The 27187-nt window shown below is 42.1% G+C and overlaps 1 protein-coding gene across 2 annotated transcripts in view; it reads right to left on the bottom strand.

The window, feature by feature from the left end:
- Nucleotides 1–19473: 19473 nt before the first annotated feature.
- CATSPERB (cation channel sperm associated auxiliary subunit beta) overlaps nt 19474–27187 on the bottom strand; it is a 108289-nt gene continuing 100575 nt past the window's right edge. For both annotated transcript variants that reach the window (XM_049612309.1, XM_049612310.1), the window contains one exon: nt 19474–19882. In XM_049612309.1, coding sequence (XP_049468266.1) covers nt 19679–19882 — 204 coding nt within the window. In that variant the 3' untranslated portion in view covers nt 19474–19678. The remainder of the gene's footprint in view (nt 19883–27187) is intronic.

Here is a 27187-nt window from a genome sequence, read left to right as displayed (position 1 = left end):
TGTCCCACACAGATTCATGTGTTGAAAACTAACTCCCAATGTGATGGTGTTAGGAGGTGGGGTGTTTGGGAGGTGACTAGGTCATGAGGGTGGGGCCTTTTTGAATGGGATTAGTGCCTAATAGAAGAGACTGCAGAAGAGCTCTCTTGACCCTTGCCATCATGATGGCTGTTGAAGTGGTGCCATGATCTTGCACTTAGCCTCCAGAACTATGAGAAATAAACTTCTGCTGTTTATAAGTCACCCAGTGCCTGATACTGTTATAGCAGCCTGAGCAGACTAAGACAAGTACTAGCTATGTTCACTAAGATACCTGACTCCCGTTGAAATTGCTCCCTCCACTTATAGGCCAAATCCGGGAGGCTGAATCTCTCAAAGTAGAAATAAACCAGCCCATGCTACTTCCAAGATTACCGTAAGATCCTCTAAAAGCAGAATCCTTCCATGGTTTTCAACTTATAATTTAAGGCAGTCCCTGTAATACCTCTATACTCCCAGTAAAGAGACTTACTGCCAAGAGATACTGGACCCCATAAGACTCATGAACAAGAAACAGAATAGTCAAACTCAGGTTTCCTCCAGCTGCTAATTCCACACTGTTCTGGCCTCTATCCCACACACTACTCATTTCATAGTCACTGACTTATATTCTGCTTTTTCCAATATACCTCTTCACCCCAACTACAATTTTTTTTTTTTTTGCCTTCACATGTACAGATCACCAATACCCATGGACTGTCATACTTCAGGGGTTGACTGAAGCTCTGCTTTATTTCACTAGCACTTAAAATTAAAACTCATTATCCTACTCTATTTACAAACATGAAAGCATCCTCACTCAAGCACACAACAAGCTATCAGCCTTTTTGGCTCTTTAACCTCATTTTAGACCCAGTGGTCAGGTACTTTCCTCTTATTTATGAACAGTTTCCATACTGGTCCACACCCTTCATAATATCGTACATTGTGATAGTGGAAATCTTAAGGGTCTCCTCTACAAATGGGTCTCCTCCAAAAATGATGAGGACACTTCAGCCCTCATATTGAACAGGGAACCTTACTTAATTTGTCCCATCTTCCAGAACCATAGTCCTGGTAAAAATGTAAAGGGAGAGCAAGGATGATAGCCAGCTCCCCAGGTCCCTTTCTCCACTGGAAAATGGAATTGATTAAACTCCCAAAGTCTCATGGATACAAATATGTTCTAACTATAGTCTGCATTTGAAAAAGGATGGTTGGAAGCTTTTCCCTGCAAATAGGCTACTGCCACAACTCTAGCTAAGTCACTGCTAGAAAGGATTTTCCCCACTTGGGGAATCCTTTTGTTCCTCTCCAGAGATAGAGGAACTCACCTCATTGCTCAAGTTATTCAAGATACTCAATGCGTTCTTTCATCTTATAAAAATTGCATGGTCCGGATCACCCTCAATCCACCAAAACCAGAATGGGCCAATGGTGCTCTTACACTTAAACCAGTCCAACTCTGAAGAACTCAACCTGACTTAGCCCAAGGTCTTGCCATCAACCTTGTTGACCCTTTGATTTTCATTCTCCTCTCAACACTGATTATCCTTTTATGAAATAATTACTGGAAAGCCAGTGAAGATTCCTTACTTTTTTTGTACCATAGAAGATTCAAATCTGATCCAATCTGATATTCTTTTTTAAGATTTTTTAAATGTTTATTTATATTTGAGAGAGAGAGAGAGAGAGCGAGCAGGGGAGGGGCAGAGAGAGAGAGACACAGAATTCAAAGCAGTCTCCAGGCTCCAAGCTGTCCACAGCACTTGAACTCACGAAATGTGAGATCATGACCTGAGCCAAAGTCGGACACTTAACTGACTAAGCCACCCAGGCACCCCCAATCTGATAATCTCAAATACTGCCAAGGTCTTACTCAATATACTCTTATTTATTACCAGTAGTTCAAGTCTGTCTTTCCCCCAGACATCTGACTTCAGCCCTTATCTTTAGGTTAAAGGGCTTCTGGAAGAAATATCACCAAAAGACCAATGTTGAACCCAATCTTAGGAAGACCAATACAGTTGACTCATGAACAATGCAGAGGGTATGGGCCTTGACCCCCTGCACTGTCAGAAATCCTTGGGGGAACTTTTGATTCCCAAATAACTTAATGACTAATAGCCTAATATTGACCGGAAGTCTTACTGATAATAGAGCCAATTAATACATATTTTGTATGTTATATGTATTATATACTGTATACTTACAATAAAGAAAGCTAAAGAAACTGTTATTAAACAAATCATAATGAAGAGAAAATACATTTGAAGTACTGGACTGTATTTGTTGAAAAAAATCTGTGTGTAAGAGGACCTGCACAGTTCAAACCCGTGTCAACCGTACTGCCTTCTTAACCACTGACTGCTGTAAAACTGTAAGGAGTACAACTTTGGGTTCATGTTTCACAATTTAAAAAACATCAGTCTAGGGGCACCTGGGTGGCTCAGTCGGCTAAGCATCCGACTTCCGCTCAGGTCACGATCTTGCGGTCTGTGAGTTCGAACCCCGCATTGGGCTCTGGGCTGCCAGCTCAGAGCCTGGAACCTGCTTCAGATTCTGTGTCTCCCTCTCTCTCTGCACCTCCCCCACTCGTACTGTGTCTCTCTCTCTCTGTCTCTCAAAAGTAAATAAATATTCACAAAAATTTTAAAAACCACACCAGTCTTATTTTGAAGTTGGGGAAATTCACCCCAACAGGAGACCTTAAACTGAGGCTCTTTTGAGAGCTGTCAGAAGCAGATAATGACAGGAGACAGACTACTTTCCCACTAGCTTTGGAACAAGTAGATGACATCACAGTGGGGCCAGCTTCTGCCCATGACTCTGGAACATGAGTACCCCAGACCCTCCGATCTGGTCTCCTTCATATTCCTCCTTCATCTCCTTCTCATTATTCTTCCATTTGTCTATCCCCCATTAGTTCCAGGACTTCCATGAATCATGCCTTCCCTTTCCTTTTCAGTTCAGCCCTCCTTGCCATTTCTTTCTCTACTCCTCATCTACCCATAAACACTCAAGTCCCCCGGTGTTGCACATTTGTTCCCCCTCAACCTCCCTGACCTCCACATCATAAGCAAGGACACTTAAGATGCTAACCAAGAAATGTCTTTGCATGGCAACCATGGTCCTGACCCATTATCAAAGGACCTCTCACACCAATTTGTCTGAATCCACTAGATGGGTTCCCACTGGCTTCGAGTCCTCGTTTTGCTTCTTAACACAGCTTCCGTCACTTGTCTCCTCTTTCCTACAATTATATTCCCAACTAAATGCCTTGCTTCCAAAACCCCTTCTCAGCTCTGGACCACCATCAGAGCTCAACAGATGGTTCAGCCAGTGCTCCAAGGAGAGCACCAACAAGGAACTCCTGACTCCATGGACAGTTTCACTGAGCCTTGATCAAGACCCCGCAGAAATGACTCTAACCCCTAAGAGTGTTCTGAGACAAATGATGTCTTTCTTGCACAAGAGGGGCCACTGACAAGGCCAAACACAGACCTTTCCCCTTTGCCTGAACCTGCTGACAAGGACAGACACTGATCCTCCAATTCCCCATTCTTTGTCTCATGATTGATTTGCTAAGATCAAAGCTGTCCCCTGAAACTAACTAACCACAGAGAAAAACATTTCCTGTTCATGTAACTGACTGAAACTTCTCGTGCTTGAAAAACAACCCCAACTATAAATCAGCCCATCTGCAACTTGTTTACTCCTCCTTACAAAAGTCTAAAGACAAAAACACCCTGCTATGATAAATAAGGTGCCACAAAAGAGTGGCAAAAAATTTTTTTTGTTTAATTGATGGTATTGGGGAAATTAGCTCACTCCATGGAGAAAAATAAAGAAAATAAAGTTAAGTCTCCATTTTTTTTTTATTATACAAGGGGGGGGGTGTCTCAGACTGAAATCCTAAATTCAAAAGTTAAAATTATAAATCAAATTGAAGAAAATGTAAGAAAATATCTATGTGAACTAGAAGTGGAGGGAAACTTCCTAAACAAGACTCAAATAATGGATGAATTTGAGTCCATCAAAATTAAAACTTTCTGATAAACAATGTACCCATTGGCAAAATAGAGACATGACAGACTGAGTAGGAATTACATAAATTGATCATTTGTAGACCATTATTGGGTGATAAATTCAGTGTAGTGATTGCAATCAGCATTAAAAACAATGAGGTAGGAGCACCTGGGTGGCTTAAGCCTCTGACTTCAGCCCAGGTCATGATCTCAAGGTTTGAGAGTTCGAGCGCCACATTGGGCTCTGTGCTGACAGCTCAGAGCCTGGAGCCTGCTTCAGATTCTTTGTCTCCCTCTCTCTCTCTGCCCCTCCCCTGCTCGTACTCTGTCTCTATCTCTCTCTCATTCTCAAAAATAAACATTGCAATCTGTATCAAAATAACACCAGCATTCTTCACAGAGCTAGAACAAACAATCCTAAAATTTGTATGGAACCAGAAAAGACCCCGAATAGCCAAAGCAATCCTGAAAAAGAAAACCAAAGCTGGACTCATCACAATCCTGGACTTCAAGCTGTATTACAAAGCGGTAACCATCAAGACAGTATGGCACTGGCACAAAAACAGACACTTAGATCAATGGAACAGAATAGAGAACCCAGTAATGGATCCACAACGTATGGCCAACTAATCTTTGACAAAGCAGGAAAGGATATCCAATGGAATAAAGACAGTCTCTTCACCAAGTGGTGCTGGGAAAACTGGACAGCAACATGCAGAAGAATGAACCTGGACCACTTTCTTACCCCAGACACAAAAATAAACTCAAAATGGATGAAAGACCTAAATGTAAGACACAAAGCCATCAAAATCCTCAAGGAGAAAGCAGGCAAAAACCTCCTTGATCTTGGCCGCAGCAACTTCTTACTCAACACATCTCCGGAGGCAAGGGAAACAAAAGCAAAAATGAACTACTGGGACCTCTTCAAAATAAAAAGCTTCTGCACAGCAAAGGAAACAATCAGCAAAGCTAAAAGGCAACTGACAGAATGGGAGAAGATATCTGCAAATGACATATCAGATAAAGGGTTAGTATCCAACATCTGTAAAGAATTTATCAAACTCAACACCCAAAAAACAATCCAGTGAAGACATGGGCAAAAGACATGAATAGACACTTCTCCAAGGAAGACATCCAGATGGCCAACCGACACATGAGAAAATGCTCAACATCACTCATCATCAGGGAAATACAAATCAAAACCACAATGAGATATCACCTCACCCCTGTCAGAATGGCTAACATTAACAACTCAGGCAACAACAGATGTTGGTGAGGATGTGGAGAAAGAGGATCTCTTTTGCACTGTTGGTGGGAATGCAAGCTGGTGCAGCCACTCTGGAAAACAGGATGGAAGTTCCTCAAAAAACTAAAAATAGAACTACCCTATGACCCAGCAATTGCACTACTAGGCATTTATCCAAGGGATACAGGTGTGCTGTTTCGAAGGGACACATGCACCCCCATGTTTATAGCAGCACTATCAACAATAGCCAAAGCATGGAAAGAGCCCAAACGTCCATTGATGGATGAATGGATAAACAAGATGTGGTATATATATGTGTGTGTATATATATATATATATATACACACACAATGGAGTATTACTCGGCAATCAAAAAGAATGAAATCTTGCCATTTGCAACTACGTGGATGGAACTAGAATGTATTATGCTAAGTGAAATTAGAGAAAGACAAATATCATTACTTCACTCATATAAGGAATTTAAGATACAAAACAGATGAACATAAGGGAAGGGAAGCAAAAATAATATAAAAACAGAGACAGAGACAAACCATAAGAGACTTAAATATAGAGAACAAACAGAGGGTTACTGGAGGGGTTGTGGGAGAGGGGATGGGCTAAATGGGTAAGGGGCATTAAGGAATCTCTTCCTGAAATCATTGTTGCACTATATGCTAACTAACTTGGACGTAAATTTAAAAAAAATAAATTATAAATAAATAAACATTTTTGTTTGTTTGTTTGTTTTTAAATGAAGTAGAGGGGCACCTGGTGGTTCAACTCTAGATTTTGTCTCAGGTCATGATCTCCCGGTTTGTGAGTCCAAGCACCACATCGGACTCCACACTGGCAGTGTGGACCCTGCTTGGGATTGTCTCTCTCTCCCTCTCTTGCCTCTCCCCAGCTTGCTCACTGTCTTTCAAACTAAATAAACTTAAAATTTTTTTAAAAAATAAAGTAGAATAGAATGGAGAATATCAGAGATCATAGTAAGTATTAGGGGAATATACTCATCAACTTTTTGTTTAGATTATGTAAATAAAATGCAAATTAAAATATACATATATACACTGGGGCACCTGGGTGTCTCAGTCGGTTAAGCGGCCAACTTCAGCTCAGGTCATGATCTCACGGTTTGTGGGTTAAAGCCCTGCATTGGGCTCTGTGCTGACAGCTCAGAGCCTGGAGCCTGTTTCAGATTCTGTGTCTCCCTCTCTCTCTGCCCCTCCCAGCTCATGCTCTGTCTCACTCTCTCTCAAAAATAAATATTAAAAAAATAAAAAATAAATAAAATATATACATATATACACATAGTGTGTATGAAAAATATAATATTTACATATACATCTATATTAATGCATAGTAACATATAATTAATCAAAATTACTTACATAGACTTAATATACAATTATATATTGTTCATATAATCAATATATATTATAATTAATATATTCATATATAATCTTTACATATACTAATATGATATATATTATAGATAATATATATGCATTGGTTATAGTATTAAATATATTCTTCCTGTTGATTATGATCAAAGTCGTGAAAACCACTCGATATCTGCTCAAGCAAATCGCAGAGAAAATAATGATACTCAACAGAAAATTGAGCAAAGTACACCAAAAGGCAGTGAACAGAGCGAGAAGACTGAATGGCTAGCAGCTATATGAAGAGGTGCTCAAACCTATTAGTAATCTGGCAAATACATTTTAAAACTATGTTACACCAGAAAGACAAAAATAAAATAGATGTACGCTACTGAGTGTTAGGGTACAGGGGAACTCTGGAAGTTTTGATGCAAGTAGAAACTGGTTAGGACATTCTAGAAATAATCATTTGGAGGTACATAGTGGATTAAGAATGCAAATTCCCGTTGACTCAGCGAAGCGCAATCAGCGTCTAGATGTGTGTGTCTGGGGGTGGGACAGATACCCCCTCTGCCCTTAAGGTGGCATATAATGGGGTGCTTGCTGTGGTGGTGTTTATGGATTGCGAAGTTGGAGGCAAATCTAGGTTTGATCATTAAGGGAATGGATACCTAGAATGTGGTGAATGCACATTTAAAATACGAAATCTTATGCACCAGTTAGAAGCAACAGACTAGTCCAAACAAAATCTTGAGTGATAAAGAAACAGAATGAGATTTGCACCATAATACCATTTAAGTCAAATGCATATACGCACATACTGCATATGTTAAAACTAGTTGTCTATAGCTAGTAGTAATATGGATTTTTTTCTTTTTTTAATTTTTTAAAGTTTATTTATTTATTTTGAGAGAAAAAGAGTGGGGGAGGGGTGGGGAGAGAGAATCCCAAGCAGGCTCCACACTGTCAGTGCAGAGCCTGATGTGGGGCTTAAATGCACAAACCGTGAGATCATGACCTGAGCTGAAATCAAGAGTCTGGTGGGTTAACCAACTGAGCCACCCAGGTGCCCCCAAGAATCAGACTCTTAACTATAGAGAACAAACTGATGGTTACCAGAGGGGTGGTGGGTGGGGGATGGGGGAAACAGGTGAGGGGGTGAAGCGCACACATATCATGATGAGCACAGAGTATGTACGTATAAAATTGTTGAATCACTATGTTGTACACCTGAAACTAATATAACACGGTATGTTAACTATCTTGGAATTCAAACTAAATGAAATTAAAAGAAAAAAACCTGAGTTTATACTAGTGTCTCTCACTTTAGCATCACAGGGCTCATTCTAGCTTCTCTCCCTTTGCTTCTTTGTTTTTATTTTTTATTTTTATTTTTTTGGAGAGAGAACATGAATGGGGCAGGGGCAGAGGGAGAGAAGAGAGAGAATCTTAAGCAGGCCTCATGCCCAGCACACAGCCCAGCACGGGGCTCGATCTCACCAACCCTGAGATCACGACCAGCGCTGAAATCAAGAGTCAGAGGCTTAATGGATTGAGCCAACCAGGGGCTCCTCCTTTATTTCTTCGCAATTTCTTTCTCTCACAGTGAGAAACCTGGAGCCTATAGTCTACACTTTATTTACTTATTTGTTCCACCCTAGAGTATGCATTAAGTAGTTTCAGAATTTCCAATCTGTACCCCTTTAAGAAACAAATTTAACAACTAAAGTACAGTACCTCCTGTTCATGTTGTCTTTAGCCTTGCAGTATCTAGTCAAGACACTTCTTTTCCCAAATTACTCAGGTCACCTCCTTTTCCTTCACCCATTTCATTAAGGTCATATCAGACATTTGCAATACAGTTAGATTCATTTGTTACAAAGTGCATTCCATTCTGAGATGTCTCAACCTCCTGGATGATTTTTTTTTTTAATGGCATAGAGTCAACTTCACTCTTCGTGGTATATACATTTCCAAGAATTTTGATAAATGTAGAGTCATGTATCCACCACAACAGGACCATAGACAGTTCCACGATGCTAAACAAATCCAACTATGACCCCTTTGTGGTCTACCTCTCCAACTTCCCCCAATAGTCTGGCAGCTACCAATCTGTTTTCTGCTCCCATAGTTTTGCCTTTTCCAGAATGTTGTGGAAGTAGAATCATATGAAAGTGCCAATATAGTCTTTTGGGTTTGGGTTCTTTTACTTAGCCAAATACATGTAAGATTCCTCTATGTTGTTGCATCAATTAACAGTCCATTCCTTTTTTTTTTTTTAAGTTTACTTATTTATTTTGAGGGGGGGAGGAGCAAAGCAAGAAGGAGAGAGAGAATCCCCAGCAGGTTCTGCACTGTCAGTGCAGAGCTGGATGCGGGACTCAAACCCAAGGAACCATGAGATCATGACCTAAACCAAAATCCAGAGTTGGACGCTTAATTCGCTGAGCCACCTTGGCACCCCGATTAACAGTCCTTTCCTTCGGGGGCACCTGGGTGGCTCTGCCAGTTGAGCATATATATGGCTCTTGATTTTGGCTCAGGTCATGATCCCAGGTGGTGGGATCAAACCCTGTGTCGGGATCCATGCTGAGTGTGGAGCCTGATTAAGATTCTCTCTCTCTGTCCCTCTGCCCCTCTCCACTGCTCACGCTCTCTCTCTCTCTCTCTCTCTCTCTCAAAAAACAAACAAAACTCAGTCTATTCCTTTTTATCAGCGAATAGCATTCTCTAAACAGGTTGTTTATCTGTATACCAGCTGAAGGATAGCTTGGTTGAATCCACTTTTGGGAATCATGAATAAGGCTGAGTTAAACATTTACATTCAGGTTTTGTGTGAACACAAGCCTTCAATTTACTTGGATTAATTTCTAGGAGTGGGATTACTGGGTGAAAGGGTATGTGTATGTTTACCTTTAGTAAAACTAACAAATTGTTTTCCAAAGTGGCTGTACTGTTCTGCATTCCCACCAGCAATGATTAAGAGTTACCATGACTTTGCAACCACACCAGTATTTGACATCATCACGGTGCTTCCTCCTCTGCCGCTCAACTGCCAAATTCTTTTTTTTGTTGTTGTTGTTTAATGTTTATTTCTTTATTTTGAGAAGGAGAGCAAGTGAACATGTGAGCACGAGTGGAGAGAAGAGAGAAAAGGAAAGAGAGACAATCCCAAGAGGACTCTGCACTCGTCATCACAGACCCTGATACTGGGCTCAAACTCACGAACAGTGAGATCATGACCTGAGCCAAAATTAAGAGTCAGATGCTTAACCAGCTGAGCCACCCACGTGCCCCACAACCACCACATTCTATTAATGTTTATTTGCCATATGTATAACTTCTTCTGGCAAGTGTCTATTCTGATCTTTTGCCCATTTTATTTTTTTTCAACGTTTTTTAATTTATTTTTGGGACAGAGAGAGAGACAGAGCATGAACGGGGGAGGGGCAGAGAGAGAGGGAGACACAGAATCAGAAACAGGCTCCAGGCTCCGAGCCATCAGCCCAGAGCCCGACGCGGGGCTCGAACTCACGGACCGCGAGATCGTGACCTGGCTGAAGTCGGACGCTTAACCGACTGCGCCACCCAGGCGCCCCTTTTAAAAATTTTTTTTTTCAACGTTTTTTATTTATTACTTTTGCCCATTTTAGAGGCTGCTCATTTTCTTCTTGTTTAAAGAGTTCTTTATGTATTCTGCATACAAGTTTTTTTTTTAAGTTTATTTATTTTGAGAGAGAGAAAGAGAAAGAGAGCAGGGGAGGGGCAGAGAGAGAGGGAGAGAGAGAATTCCAAGCAAGCTCCACGCTGCCAGCACAGAGCCTGATGCAGGGCTTGAACTCAAAAACCGTGAGATCATGACCTGAGCTGAAACCAAGAGCTGGATGCTTAACCCACTAAGCCACCCAGACACCCCTCTGCATTCACTGGATATGTGACTTGCAAATATTTTCTTCCAGTCTGGTTTGTCTTTTCATTTTCTTAATAATGTCTTTTGTGGTGCAATAGTTACTAATTTCCAAAAGCACGGGTCATTATTTATTTCTTTATAGATGGTGCATTTGTATCGTATCTAAAAACTCATCAGCAGACTCAAGGTCATGCAAATTTTCTCCTACTTTTTTTTCCAGAAGTTTTTTTCTATGATAATTTTGAGTTAATTTTTGTGTAAGTTTGGGAGTATGTGTTGAGGTTGATTTTTTTGCATATGGACATCTAGTTGTCCGAGCACCATTTACTGGAAAGGCTTTCCATTCTGTTCCCTTAATTGATATATCTATCTTTTCCCCAACACCACCTTCCTTCAATGACTGTAGAATCATAGCAAGTCTTGGAATCCGAAAGCAAGAACATCCGAATTTGTCCTTCTTGTTAGAATCGTTCTGGCTAATCTAGTTCCTTTGCCTTTCCATATAAATTTTAGAATCAGCTTGTCTATATCTATAAAAAATTTGTGGGGTTATGATTGGAACTGCATTTAACCTACTGATCAAATTGGGGAGAGCTGACATCTTAACAATATTGAGTTTTTAATTCATAGATTTAACACACTATATCTCTTCTGTTTACTTAGATCTTCTTTGACTTATTTCATCATTGTTTATAATTGTCAGCATATGGATCCTGTATATTTTTTGATTGGTTTATATATATTTCTCCTTCTCATAGAGAATAGAAATTGAAACTAAAACAATAGTACCTTTTACAATGGCACCAAAACCATGATATACTTAGTCTCTTAAGTTGTATGCAAGTCCTATATGCTGAAAACTACAAAAGGCCGATAAGAGAAATGAAGGAAGATATAAGTAAGTGGAGAGAGGTAGCACATTCAGGAGGTGAATCACTCAGTATGGTTAAGATTTCAATTCCTCTGGGGGCATCTGGGTGGCAGAGTCAGTTAAGTGTCTGTCTCTTGATTTTGGCTCAGGTCATGATATCAGGGTTGTGAGATAGAGCCCAGTGTCAGGTTCTGTGCTGAGCATGGAACCTGCTTGGAATCTTCTCTCTCCCTCTCCCTCTACTCCGCTCCTGCTCCAGTGTATACACATGCTTTCTTTCTCTCAAAAAAAAAAAAAAAAAATTAATTCTCCCCTAATCTAACTATTGATTCAATACAATCTCAATCAAAATCCCATATTTTTTGTTGAAATCATACCAAACCCTGTATACAAATGTTCGTTGCACATTTATTCCTATTTGCCAAGAACTAGAATCGACCAAAATATGCTCTCATCGGTAAACAGTTTAACAAACTGTGGTTCATCCATACAATAGAATGCCACTCCGAAATAAAAAGAAACAAAGTAGTGATATACACAATATAGACAAATTCCAACTGCATTCTCCTATGAGAAAGAAGCCAAACTTATAAGGTTATATACCAGATGATTCCACTTATATGACATTCTGGAAAAGAAAAAACTGTAGAGCCAAAAACAGACCCACAGCTCCCAGGCAGTAAGAGTGGGAGAGGTGTTATCTAAAAAAGGTCAGGAGAAAATTTTTTGGAGTGATGGGAAAGTTCTGGATCTCTCTCTTTTTTTTTTTACCATTTATTTTTGAGAGACCTCGCCTGAGCGGGGGAGGGGCAGAGAGAGAGGGAAACAGAGGCAGGCCCGGTGCTGACAACAGCAAGCCCACCCAGGCGCCCTAGATCTTGATTGTGATTGTGTTTACATGAATGTTCACATACATTTGTCAAAATTCTTAGAGCTGTACACCAAAAAGGATGAATTTAACTTGCATATAAATAAATGTTTCTCTAAACTTAAAAAAAAAGAGGAGAAATCAAAATAAAATTCCGCAAGTTTGAGTTCCAGACAAAATATATCAAATGAGACAAAGTTATGTAATAATAATTTTTGTCTTCTTGGGATGACCCCAGTGAACAGAAGGGCTACGCTGAATTTCATGTCCCTGTCACGTGACCACAGCTGGTTGATCTTGGGATAACCATCTCATTGAGACTCCTTTAGCCTGATTCCTGCCAAGGATTTTTTACTTGAATTGGAGACCTGAGATAGAAGTTGTAGTTGTGTGTGGCTCGATGTGTGGGAGCTTAGTCACACAACAGCAGTGTGTGAAAAGGTCTCACCAGGAACCCCCTGCTGCTGTAACCTGAAGCTGCCTGGGTCAGTGCAGGGTCCTGAGTCCCCTGGGTGTGACATGAGATGGGGGTGTGTGGGGAGCAGGATAGATATTAGCTGACTTGCTTTTTAAAAATTTTTAAAAATTTGTTTAATGTTTATTTTTGAGAGAGAGACAAAGTGCAAACAGGGGAGGGGCAGAGAGAGAGGGAGACACAGCATCTGAAGCAGACTCCAGGCTCTGAGCTCTCAGCACAGAGCCCAACGTGGGGTTGGAACCCATGAGCCATGAGATCATGACCTGAGCCAAAGTCGGACGCTTAACTGACTGTGCCACCCAGGTGCCCTGATACTCGCTGACTTACTGAAAGAGGAATGGATGGTTGCTTCTGACAGTACAGAGACACTATCCCAAAAGTAGTGGTATATGTAAGATAGTCTTGGCCAGACTGCTTTGTGACCCTTCTGAATGAAGCTCTCATTACACATGGTCAAAAGCTGAGGTGATGAAAACCTGGTTCAGAAATGAGTTTAGGGATTTCCAGTTGTGTTCAGAGACCAGGTATATTTCTTTGATGAACATCAAAATGGCATCTTATATTTCCAAAGACGACTGCAACAATCCCACCAGACCCACAGGCTCTTGGCCATGCCGTGTTGCCACACAAAAGAGGTGGAGTCTATTCCTCCTCCCTTTGAATCTGGGTTGGCCATGGGACTACCTTGACCATTAAAATGAAGCAGAAGTGACCTTGTGAGACTTTGAAGTCCAAGTATTGAAGAAAATCTGGTAGCTCCTGCTTTTGTATTCTGGGGGAAAGCCAGCTGCCATGCAAGAAATCCAACTACCACGACTCCACAAGGGTGTGAGTAAGCCTAAGCTAGCTCCATGGAGCTAGGCCATGTGGAGAGGCAGGTGCCTGGCCAGCTTCTAGCTGTTTTGGCCAGGCCACCTGAAGAGCCAGGCATGTGAGTTAGGAAGCCATCTTAGATGTTTCACTCCCAGCACATGAAGGAGCCTAGACTTGCTAAGGAGGGTGGTTTCTGGTGGTCTGTTTCATTGGTGGCCTTCAAAAAACCTCATCTCTCAGTATTCATGATCGGGCATAGGCCTCTTCCCTTGAATCTGGGCTAGCCTGGTGACTTTCTTTAGCCAACAGAACATGGATGATGTTGTGCCAGTAGGTGGCCCAAGCTTCTCCTTTTGCATCTTTAGGAGCTCCGGGCTGCCACAAAAGAGGTCTGGCTATCCTGGTAGAGAATCCACAAAGAGAGGCCATGTGGACAGGTCTCTTGAAAAGGAGAGGCCCTGAGACTCCACGGAGAGAGAAAGCAGCTCAGACATCATCACTGGCAAGACCAGCACAACAATTCAACTAAGTCCAGTTCAGACGACACCATCTTGAGCAAATGTAATGGTTATTGTTTTAAGTCACGAAACTGTGGAGTTGGTTGCACAGCAATAGATAAAAGCAGCAATCAGATAAGAGAGGGATCTTAAAACTTGATGTTTAGAATGAAAGTAATGGACATGCCTGTCTTGTTGGGCTTGGCCACGTGGTTTGATCTGGCTAACAGAATGTGAGCAAACATAATGCGTACTTCTTGTTTTAAGTAGTTTAGATGGGTTGGCTGGTCTCTTGTGTCTGGTCCTGTGCTGTGAGAAGAGCTGGCAGGTTGGCCCTTGCCCTTTAGCCTGTGTTCCAGAACCACAGATATGCAGGGCAGACCTGCTTCGAGGCGAAGCACCACAGCCTATCCACAGACCAGTGAGCAAGAAATACATGTTTGTTGCCATGAACCACAGAGAGCTGAGGTGTGAGGGTCGCTGCTCCTTTAGAATCCAATATGCTCAGCCAACCAAATACTGTCTAAATTCTTCCTTCGGTGAAACCTTTGTGGCTTCCAGATGGGCCTCTCTTGTAGGCTGAATCTCAAAATCTTTCTTGTGCCCAACTCTTTATTGAATGCTGGGTTCTGACTCAAAATAAACAGGATGGTGTTCAACAGAAGAGTTACATCACAGAATTGCAGGTATAGAAACGTGCTGATTTTATTGTCAAAACTCTAGGGAAATGTTTACGGGCCAAGAGTTTGGAGATGTTCGACCAAAGACTGAAGAATATAGTACTGATTATTCTCAATTTATTGTCACAGCGATACTGTAGTCAGTATGCTAGCTGAGGCTGCTAGCTGGGCTTCTAAGGGACTGGATGAACTAATGCAGATCTGACCCACTATCTGCATTATGTCAGGTGCCATAGAGCGCCTGGCCCGTGGAGAGGAATTCAGACTGATGACACCTGGAAGTCTCTCTCCCTTTTTTTTTTTTCTTTTTTCTTTTTGGTGTCATTAGGAGTGGATTGATAAGGAAAGTATTTGAATCTTTCAAGGCATGCTCCCTGACCTTCTCTTTGGGTAGCTAACACGTCCACAGCACTTCCTAGGTGCCAGGCTCTGTTCTAATACACTTTGTGTATTATCTCCTTTAATTCCCAAATAATCCAATGAGGTAAGTAACATTATCACACTGACAAAGAAACCAAGACACAGAAATAGTTTCCTCAAGAGGACGCAGCTAGAAAGTGGCAAAGACAGCATTCCCACCCAGATGTTCCTACTCTGGAGCCCAAGCTCTTACCCGCCATATTGTATAGTAGGATTGGATGGGGGTGGGTGGTGCTGCAGTGAGAGCTGGATCCTGGTATTGGTGGAGATGGGAGGTGCTAGATGACCATGTCCTGCATGGTCATTACAATGACAGTAGAGTAGGCACAGTAATCACGGTACAGAGACAACCAGTGAAGGGCCTGGTACTTGGAATATTGCTCTATTTCAAGTGCAGGCCTTCCCCCTGGCAGGGCAGCAATATACCTTTACTGTTCTGCCCCCTTTGACTCTGCTCCCCAGGCTAGTGGGGAGTGAGTGGACCACCTCACTAGGCTATAGAATATTATGTTTCATGGCCCTGAGAAGCATGTAGAAGCAAGTTCTTAAGATATCTTGATAGGATACATGTGTGATGGAGAAGAAAATCAAACTCAACAAGAATACACTTTGGCAAAGTCTGGGCTAATTCAGTATTCTGGAGCCTGTGGGGGCCTCTCAATCCAAAGTAAAGGGCAGGCGAGGGCACCTTCCATCCCCACCACTAAGGAGGGCAAACAGCGCCTGGTAGGTCATTTGGGAAACGTGAGGCAGCACATAACACATAATGTTTAGAATATTCTGCTCTAATTCATTTTGGTTCAAAAAGTGGACAGCTTTGAGTGGCGTCTAGCCCAATACAGGCTGCAGTACAGATCTGGTTACTCTATTCTCATGATCTAGCAAACCTACGAACAAATTTAAGTCCTGTTTGTGTCAATCACTTTGAAGGCTCTGAGGTTTTCTCCCACTTGCAAACTTACAAGGTAGTTCTGGGTGCTGGGACAAGACTCCCGGGACAGAACAAAGGACTGTTTATCACCTTCAGCAATAGCATTAGCCAGATTATCAGCGTTTGGGCACCACATTTTTCACCTGAGTCTCAGGGTAACACAAAGAGGGTGGGGTGACATCTACCCATGTAACGAGTTATGTTATGTGAAAGGAACCCTGAACTTAGGGAACTTGACTCTTTGATAACAGGCAGTAAGCATGCTGCCTTTTGCTCTTGAAAAAGACGCTCATTTTTACTACACAGTAATTGTGCCTGCCCATTTGCTTTGAATGCCTCATATGCTGCCATGGTGTTCTTCCATCCCTGCCACTTTATATACCAACACGAGGAATGGGGCAATCCCTGCACCCCCCGCCCCCGCCATGAGAATAGTAAAGCCCTGTTGAATGTATTCAGAATTTTCCAATCGGAAAATCTAGAAACAGGTTATTCTCGTTTCCACATACATTGAAGTTTTGTATTAGGTCAAATTTTTTTTTTTTAGTTACGAATGGGGAGACATGATATTCTTTTCAGTACTTCGCGACTTTATTAGTTTCAGCCCCTCACGATTTGCCTGTGACCTTATCCTCAACTGCACAAAAACAAGTGAAGCAATGGGTTGATGTTCTGGAATTCACTGCATTATTGTTACTCTGTCACCCAGAAATAGGTGATCTTATGATAAGGAGAAAGTCTACTGAAAGTCCGTGCACAATGGCCCCTTGGACACTGGCAATTTCCCTGGTTGGATAAAATGTATGTTCTATGCCATAATTCCCAGTAAACAGGGTTATTCCTTATAGCTATAACACATTCATTTGGGAAACAAGGATGGAGAATGAACGGTTCTTTTTAATATTTCACTTAATAAAATACTCCTGAGATTTTGCTTTCTGCGCCCTGAACTTTGGGCTCTGACAATCAAGTGGTCTCTCCAGCTAGTGTAGAAATGCTTCCAGCAGTGAACACGATATTGATTCCACTGACTTGGAAACCAAGACTGCCATGTAGCCTTTTTTGGTTCCTAGTATATTAGGAAAACAGGCAGAGGGAGAATAATTGATCTTACTGAGGAAAAGTAGAGATGCTGTAACACAATGAGGACCAACATTAACCTGGGTGGATCCTGAGCCACAAAGGTTTATTACCAAAAATACCCAAGGATAATGACCAACGGAAAGTAACAGACACCCGATAACCAAAGGGTAGGTTTACCAAAGGCTCAGACCCTCTGGAAATGAAGATAGTTCCTTCTCTTGGGCAAAGGATCCTAGTCAGCTGAGCTGCTGAGGTTCAAAGGCAAGGAAGCACATGGAATGTAGAGTGGAGAGGAATCTAATATCAGCTTTAGTATGTGTTACAGAAACAAGGGTCATAAACTCTATTCACATTTCTTGTTTTCTGTGAAAGCATTGTAATTATCACCATTTCCACCCTTTTCAAGAAGAAACTAAGAGAAATTGATAGCAGGTAGACTTTGAATTGTCTTTTTGGGGGGAAGAGGTGAATGAATTTGTGGGCGCATGTACAATAGTTGGATTATCTTAGCAGGAGCATCTTTGAATGTACAGGAAGACACACGTGTGCATCTATAGACCATAGTATAGAATCTTAGGTTAAATAACTTACCAATGGCCATATGGCTAGTAAGTGATGGAGGGAGATAAAAACCAGGCCATACGATGTTAATATCAGTGGCAACTGAGTGTGGGTTATATGGGAACCCTCCATACTATCTTCACAACTTTCCTATAAATCTAAAACTATTCTAAAATTTGTAAACATTTATTAAAAGAAAAAAAAAAACCAGGCTGTTAGACTCTGGAACTTACACTTTTAACCACGGTGCCATGTTTTATCTCTAGACCTTTGGCCCAATGGATGCTCTGAAGAGTTGAAAAACTCTTGTTTCCTAGGTCCCCAGAACGTTCTCATTCTTGCCCATGACAAGAATCGATTGTCCAGATTTTGCTCGGATTATCTTTCTATAGTATTCTTCCAATAAATTTCCCTTTTTATTACAATTAGACACGATCACTCTCTATTATGCACCACCAAACAGCAACAGCTAACAATTATAGTATTCATGGAGCCAGGCGCTGTTCTAAGTACTTTACATGCAACTATTCATTCAGCCCTCACAATAACCTGCCTATTAATTATCTACTATCAGGTGAGTATTAAGACTACTTCCTTTTTACAGGTGAAGAAACTCAGACACAAGGAAGTAACTTGCCCAGGTCACAAATCCAGGAAGTGGCAATCCTGGATGCCTGGCTCCTGAGTCTGATCCTTGGAGCCACTTTGCTCACTGCCACCTCAAGAGACCTTTCCCGATATACAGGCACGGCCACAGTTTATAGCTCTCAGAGCTGGGCTCTCCTGAACCAGATGGTTACCTTTTCCTTACGTTGTCAGAGCAGTGTGCTGCCTCTCCTGAGCTTTTCCAAGAGAGTGTAGCCTGATCTCAGAATGTATTGGCCATCTTCTGACTATTTGGGAGCAGGTGCTCTGAGAGAGCACGCAGAGGTACATCTCTTGGATATCTGCACGTGGGTTTGTAAACCAATACCTTGCACACACAGTGTTCTTCCAACACCCCCATAATGAGGGTCGCATCTCCCTCTTTTTAGGTACTACCGTCTGGTTTTGAAGTTGCTTCAAATGGCTTCATCTTTAATTCCTAGGAGGTTCTGACAGTACACCTGCGGATGGGTCTCCTCCGCACCTGCCTTTCCCTGGCAGGACTGCGTTCTGCTTATACTCTTTTATGAACAGAGCAAGGCACAGGCGTTCTGATTCCACAGAATGGGCTCCGGTCAATAAAAGCTAAAACATACGGAAAACTCATCCCACACAGAGATGGTTGTCATTTTACAGTTTTCTAAAAACCTCAAGGAAAATCTTCTATGTAAGGGTTAACATAAGAAATTTGGGGGGGCACCTGGGTGGCTCAATCGGTTGAGTGTCCGACTTTGGCTCAGGTCATGATCTCATGGTCTGTGAGTTCGAGCCCCGCGTCAGGCTCTGTGCTGACAGATCAGAGCCTGGAGCCTACTTCGGATTCTGTGTTTCCCTCTCTTTCTGCCCCTACCCCACTAGTGCTCTGTCTGTCTCTGTCTCTTAAAAAATGAATAAACGCTAAAAAATAAAAAAAGAAACTTTCTGTATATGTAGGGGCACCTGGCTGGCTCAGGCAGAAGAGCATGTGACTCTTGATCTTGGGGTTGTGAGCGTGAGCCTTACATTGGGTGTAAGGATTAAATTAAATAAATAAATAAATAAATAAGTAATTTTTCATGTATTTAAAATAGGAACACAGAATGGTAAACACACTGACAAATAGCAATTTGAGTTATAATGAGTTGAATGGTAATAGCATTTTATCTCATTTTTATATTCACATTTAAACATATTGTTCTAGGAATTGTCTAATAAAAACAGGAAATAAAGAGAGAATTGTGATTATTGTTTGTTCACTATTCAGATTTTCATCTATAAGGCAGCTGATTGATGCTGAGATTTGATAAGTTCACTTTGTTTGTTGTCATAAAGTTTTGGAACATATCACCTGGGTGGATGTTACGTATTTGAAGCATAAATGTTATAAAAATCAATGCCCCCAGCACTACAGCTGTGGCCACAGCAATAAGTGTGTGTCCCGGAAACGGCAATGGTACTTCATCAACATAAATCTGCAATGGAAAAAGCAAAGTCCGTTAGCTTTCTGAATCTAGTCATTCGAAACACTGAACTTCATATGATTTCCCCAACAGCAGAGGTATTATTAACCAATTTAGCAAGCTTCTGCTCAGCTACATGCAGATATTTGGCATCCACAAAGCCCAGAGACAGTCACTTGACAATCTGGCAAGAAATGATTTGCACACAATACAGGATAAGAATCTTATTTACCATCCTATACCTTTATCATTGGTCTTTAATGGCGGCGGTAGGCAGGATACGGCGGGGAAAAGTTCTGTGTTCAGTTATAGAGGAATGGACAGCGTGCTTTGGGAAAACAGGTAGGGAATGACTAACTGCCTAGGGTGACTAGGGATGGAGCTTCCTGAGCTGGATCTTGAAGAATAATTGGGTCCACAGAAGAGGAGAAGAATAATGGGCATTCCCAGGAGGGGGAATCAGTATGTGCTCTTTCAAGCCATCATCTCTTTAGAAAATCCTCTAGGTGTTAACATAGGGAAACTTCTGTATATTCAAAATGCTTCCTACACCTGAATGGATAACTAATAAAAATAAGTTCCTAGAAGAGAGACAGGATTGCTAACAGAGAGACACAGAGGCATCTTCTCTGGGACTTGAGTCAAGAATGGGCACCGTTTATGTTAAATGTAGAAGTGGGGACAGAGAGTGAGGTGGTTTGAGCCCGGTGACTTGGGTTTTGTCTGTGAGGCAGGAAGCAAGATCATATTTTGAGGTAAAGAAGGGATGAGTGGAAGTAAGACAGTGGCAAATGTGGGAAAATGCCAAGGATAAGAAAAAGGATCAATACGCTGTTTTAGGATATAGCTCAAATTAAAGTTACTACCACCATCCCTCCTAGTGACCTAAGGAGGTATGCCTTTCCTTAGAAACAGCCCTCGTATGCCATCAATTCTTTTACAATTTCTCTCAGCTTCACTTATTCCATTCCTTTTTTTTTTTTTTAATGTTTTATTTATTTTTGAGACAGGGAGAGACAGAGCATGAACAGGGGAGGGTCAGAGAGAGGGAGACACAGAATCTGAAACAGGCTCCAGGCTCTGAGCTGTCAGCACAGAGCCCGACATGGGGCTCGAACTCACAGACCTCGAGATCATGACCTGAGCCGAAGTTGGCTGCCTAACCGACTGAGCCACCCAGGCGCCCTTCTTATTTATTTATTTATTTTCCACTTATTTCATTCCATTTTCGAGCCTGCTATTGTGAGCTCTATCGACTCACCTTGTACAAACCAACCACTTAGCCTCCTTTCCACCCTGTCAATCCAGGTTGACATAATAACATCGCCAGATTCATCTTGGTAGGACACCAATCTGTCCATAAAACACTTATTTTTTTTTTTCAACGTTTTTTATTTATTTTTGGGACAGAGAGAGACAGAGCATGAACGGGGGAGGGGCAGAGAGAGAGGGAGACACAGAATCGGAAACAGGCTCCAGGCTCCGAGCCATCGGCCCAGAGCCTGACGCGGGGCTCGAACTCACGGACCGCGAGATCGTGACCTGGCTGAAGTCGGATGCTTAACCGACTGCGCCACCCAGGCGCCCCAAAACACTTATTTTTTTTAAGTGAAGTTGCTTTATTTGCAACCAAAAGAATTTTGACCATAGGGAACTGTTACTGGAAGTGGGATGTTGTAAGCTGCAGAATTTAAAAGGTGGACCCGGCTGAGTGGTGTGGAGAGCAGCGAGAAACCATTCTTTCCCATCCGGGCAGATACTTATCCTTGCAATAATGGATCAGCTGGCCTAACCATCTCCTGTTGTACTTTAGAGCCAATGGTATGTGTTCAGTTGGTACTGGAATTATTGGGAATTTGGTAGAAAATGTTAGATGCTGAATGGATATTCTACTTGTGGTCTTCCAAACGGTACTGTAAGAAAACAAAAATCTTCCTTTTAGGGGCGCCTGGGTGGCTCAGTCGGTTGAGCGTCTGACTTTAGCTCAGGTCATGATCTCGCGGTTGACGAGTTTGAGCCCCACGTTGGGCTCTGTGCTGATGGCCCGGAGCCTGGAGCCTGCCTTGGATTCTGTGTCTCCCTCTCTCTCTGCCCCTCCCCTGCTCATGCTCTGTCTCTCTCTGTCTCAAAAATAAATAAACATTAAAAAAAATTAAAAACCAAAATCTTCCTTTTAAGCTGGACCATCAGAAGAGTTTGGATAATTAGCTTTGTTAAGAAAGATCTAATCTGGGGTGCCTGCGTGCCTCGGTTGGGCGTCTGACTCTTGATTTTGGTTCAGATTGTCATGTCATGGTTCATGGGATAGAGCCCTGGGTTGGCCTCTGTGCTGACAGCATGGAGCCTGCTTGGGATTTTCCCTCTCCCTCTCTCTCTCTCTGCTGCTACACAGCTCATGGTCTCGTGTGCTTTCTCTCTCACGGAATAAACTTAAAAAAAAAAGAACCCTCAATTTTCCATTCAAAAAAAAAAAGAGAGATCTAATATGTTTGTGGCCAATGAGAGAGACAGTTTATACGCTACCTGTAATTGCAAAAGTGAATTTTCTTTTCTATGCAGAAGTTAGAGCCAGAGGATACAAGTTACTGTAATCATAGTCCGTTTGGGGTTTGTTTCCATCTTTCTGTTCTGCTTCCTCGGTGTTGGGTATCTCCCCTCTCAGTCCCCACAGCCCTCATGGGTGACAGCAGCAGCTCCTGGGGCTACAAGTTTTTTGTTCAATATCATCAAGAAAGAGCAAATACATGTCCCAGCGCTTGGAACAAAAATCCTGTGATTCACTCTGACTGGGCTGCTGTAAACCTTGATTCACTCTGACTCTGACTGGGCTCCTATAGACCTCGTGTCCATCCCCAAACACCTTTCTTCGAAAATGTTTAATATCTTCTTATTGCTAATAGGAATGTTCTAAAGCTCTCTTTATGACATTTGAGATCTCCCACAATTTGACCCTAACCTACCCATGTTCTTATACATAACCTTGAGGTCCATCCAAATGTCTATAAGCTACTCAAGAGGTAAGTTTTATACGTTCCCTTATCTGTCTTTGAGGATGCTGTTCCCTCTACCCAGAATCCCTTCCTTACCCATTTTTACCTAAAATAAAATTTGAGTCACCTCGCCAGACACTATAAAAGTTTCACTTGTTCAGTTAAGCCATCCATTATTTTTTGAGACTAGGCACCTGTATCACCTCTGAATTCTGTATTCTCCAGCAAAACCGCCTCCTCTAAAGTTCTTGAAAACAGTTTTTCCTCAAATGTTTCCCTTCCAATCTTCTTTGACTATCCAAATATTCCACACCATGTCTCAAAAAAGGTTAAGCCCCAGAATCATAAAGGAGTATATTCTGGACACAATGTCTCTTTACTGCCAAAATACTTCAATTTGCATTTCTTAAACACAAAGAATTCACTTAAATGGCCACATTGTAATTACCGAAATCAAGGAATTAACACTGAGACAATGCTGTTATCTAATCTACAGATGTTCAGATTTTTTCAGTTCTCCCAATAATGTCCTTTATGGTGCACAAAAATCCGTTGCTTCGGGATATTTGAAAAGCAGGTTTCAACAGTCCCAAGAAATTTTACGCTCTTTTTTTCTATTTCTTAATGATTCTCTTTCTTTATTTTATTTTGAGAGGGAGAGGGAGAAAGAGAGAGAGAACACAAGCAGGGGAGGGGCAGAGGGAAAGAGAGAGAATCCTAAGCAGGCTCTACACTCACGACAGAGCCTGATACAGGGCTCAATGCCACAACCCTACGATCATGACCTGAGCCCAAATCAAGAATCGGACACTTAAGCAACAGAGCCACCAAAGTGCCCTGATTCTTTTTATTAACTATGCAATCATTTCCTCTGTTTCTTAAAAAAAATTTTTTTTTAATGTTTATTTTTTGAGTGAGAAAGAGAGAGAGACAGAGTGTGAGTGGGGGAGAGGCAGAGAGAGAGGGAGACAGAATCTGAAGCAGGCTCCAGGCTCCAAGCTGTCAGCACAGAGCCCAATGTGGGGCTCGAACCCACAAACCGTGAGATCGTGACCTGAGCTGAAGTTGGACGCTTAACTGAGACACCCAGGCACCCCCCTCTTTTCTTTCATTCATTTTTTTTTTGGTCCCTCTTTCATTCCTGAAGCTTTGTTTCCTTCTGTTGACATTTCTTTCCAGCCTGAAGAACTTCTTTATACATTTTTTTTTTTAAAGAGAGTTTCTGCTGACAGTGGTTTATCCTAATTTTCCTTCATCTGGGAATGCTTTTGTATTTCTTTCATTCCTGAAGGACTAGATATAGAATTCTGGATTGGCCCCCCTTGCTTCCCAAACTACCCCTGTCCCCCGTACGTTAAAGATGTTGTGGGGCGCCTGGGTGGCGCAGTCGGTTAAGCGTCCGACTTCAGCCAGGTCACGATCTCGCGGTCCGTGAGTTCGAGCCCCGCGTCAGGCTCTGGGCTGATGGCTCGGAGCCTGGAGCCTGTTTCTGATTCTGTGTCTCCCTCTCTCTCTGCCCCTCCCCCGTTCATGCTCTGTCTCTCTCTGTCCCAAAAATAAATAAAAAATGTTGAAAAAAAAAATAAAAAAAAAAAAAAAAAAGATGTTGGACAACTTTCTTCTAGCTTCTAAGGTTTCCGACAAAAAAATCAGCAGTAATTCAAATTATTGTCCACTTACATGTTTTCTGTTTGTTTGTTTGTTTTTTTGGCTGCTTTCAAGATTTTTTTTCTTTGTCTTTGATTTTTAGTAGTTTGATTATGATGTGTTTAGACAGGATCTCTTTTGGTCTGGATTCATTAAGCTTCTTGAATATATAAATTTATGTCTCCACCAAATTTGGGACATTTTCAGACTTTATTTCTCTTCATTCTCCTCCTCCTCCTCCTCCTCCTCCTCCTCCTCCTCCTCCCCCCTCCTCCCCTCCCCCCGCTTCTCCTCTTTCTTCTTTTCCTGCATCAATCCCTTTTTCCCATCCTTCACTGACTCTGGTGACATAAAGGTCACACCTTTTGATGTCATCACATAGGTTCCCGAGGCCATTCTTTTTTTTTTTTTTAAAGACACATTTATTCAGCATCATGATCAGACTATTACATTTAGCAATCAACGGCATGGGTGCAAAAAAAAAAATCGACATAAAAACCCTTTGTTGGGATGCTTTACACTTTCCACAGAACCGAAAATAAAAGAACCTGTGATATAATTAATCACAAACACAGGCCTCAAGTTTTTGGCCCATACACATGAGTATGGTCTAAAACAGGTCTTCTCTGTAGCAGCTAGGCCCTGCCATACTGTGCGTGGCTGAGCGCACAAATCTGTCAACACCTAAGTTGTCATCCCACCAAAACCACCTCCACGACCGCCACCAAAGTTTCTGGAACCACTTGGATTTCTTTGGCCGGATGAAGCACTTGCTGTCTGTTGCTCAGATAGGGCTCTCCTTACTTCGCACTCACAACATGGTATTTTTGAATGACGATCTGGTCTACAGAGTCATGGTCATCAAACGGGACAAAAGGAAAGCCTCTCTTTTTGCCACTGCCTCGGTCCGTCATGATTTCAATCACTTCCATTTCCCCATACTGTTCGAAGGAATCTCTTAGATGATGTTCTTCAGTGTCTTCTTCAAGGCCACCGACACAAATCTTTTTGACAGGTAAGTGGGCACCAGGTCTCTGAGAATCTTCCCTGGAGACCGCCCTCTTGGTTCCACAACACTTCCGTCCGTCTTGTGTGGCCCTGCATTCATGGCTGCATCCACGACTTCCACAGTGGCTCACGTGACAAACCCAAAGCCTCTGGAGCACCTGGTGTTGGGAGCTCTCATCCCTACAGAGTCTGTGAGCGTTCCCCATTGCTCAAAATGGCTCTTCAGACTCTCATCGGTTGTTTCAAAGCTCCGATGAAAAGCTTCCACAGCTGCTCAGGCTTTTTGGGAGACTCCGACTTAGACATGATGGCGGTGGGAGGGAGACTTTCACGATGCTTCCTCAGTGGCGTTCATGGGCAGAAAGGAGTCCATTCTTTGTGAAGTCTTTTTTCTTCGGGGTGGATTTCTACTGATTTATTTTCAAATTCACTGATTTTTTTTTCTCTGCCATATTTGTTCTGCTACTGAGTCTATCAAGTGATTTTTAAGTTTTAAATACTGTATTTTTCAGTTCTAAAATTTCCATGTGGTTCTTTTTTACAGCTTCCATTTCTCTACTGAGAATTTCTTCCATTCCCTTTTCAGCCATTTCAAGTGTTTACCTTTACCCCATGGGAGCTGGTTATCATGGCTGGTTTAAAACATCTGTCTGGGGGCGCCTGGGTAGCTCAGTCAGTTAAGCATCTGACTCTTGGTGTTGGCTCAGATCGTGATCTCACAGTTCATGGGTTTGAGCCCCACGTCAGGCTCTATGCTGACAGCATGGAGATTGCTTTGGATTCTCCCTCTCCCTCTCTCTCTGCCCCTTCCTCTCTCCCTCTCTCTCTCAAAAATAAATAAATAAACTTAAAAAAATAATAACGTGTAATTATTTTATTTTGCTGTCCAGTGCTGATTGTCTTTTGAGGATTATATTTTCTTAGTTATTGGCATAGTGAGTAATTTTAGATTTTATCCTGGACATTTAAGATATTTATGTTGTGGGAGACAACTGGGTGGCTTGGTCGCTTAAGCAGCTGACTTCAGCTCAGGTCATGGTCTCATGGTTTGTGGGTTTGAGCCCCGCGTCGGGCTCTGTGCTAACAGCTCAGAGCCTGGAGCCTACTTCAGATTCTGTGTTTTTCTCTCTTTCTGCCCCTCCCCTGTTTGTGCTCTGTCTGTCTGTCTCTCTCTCTCTCAAAATAAATATTAAAAACATATAGTTATGTTGTGAGACTCTGAGTCCTGTTAAAAATTCTCTGGAAAGTGTTTTTTTAAGTTCATTTATTTATTTCGAGAGACAGAGACAGCGTGAACAGGGGAGGGGCAGAGAAAGAGGGAGAGAGAGAATCTTAAGCAGCCTCTGCACTGTCAACACAGAGTCTGATGCGGGGCTTGAACTCACAAGTGAGATCATGACCTGAGCCAAAACCAAGAGTCAGCCGCTTAACCAACTGAGCCACCCAGGTGCCCCTGTTGGGTGTTTTGTTTGTTTTAGTATTTGGACACACTGGTCGAGTTCAGACCCCAGGTTCTGCTTTACTTTCTGTGGTGGCTCCATTGTCAGTTTAGTTCTCAAAACCTTTGCTATGCTAGCATGTGTTCCTGGTTTCTATGTTGCTCAGGGGTTACTCTAGAACTTAGGTGGTGTGTATATTGCATTTTTATTTTGAAGCCTTTGCTATGCTTCTA

The sequence above is a fragment of the Panthera uncia genome (genome assembly GCF_023721935.1).
Source record: "Panthera uncia isolate 11264 chromosome B3 unlocalized genomic scaffold, Puncia_PCG_1.0 HiC_scaffold_1, whole genome shotgun sequence".
In the NCBI taxonomy this organism is placed as follows: Eukaryota; Metazoa; Chordata; class Mammalia; order Carnivora; family Felidae; genus Panthera; species Panthera uncia.
The sequence above is the reverse complement of the archived record's forward strand: the minus strand, read 5'-3'. Positions and strand labels throughout refer to the sequence as shown.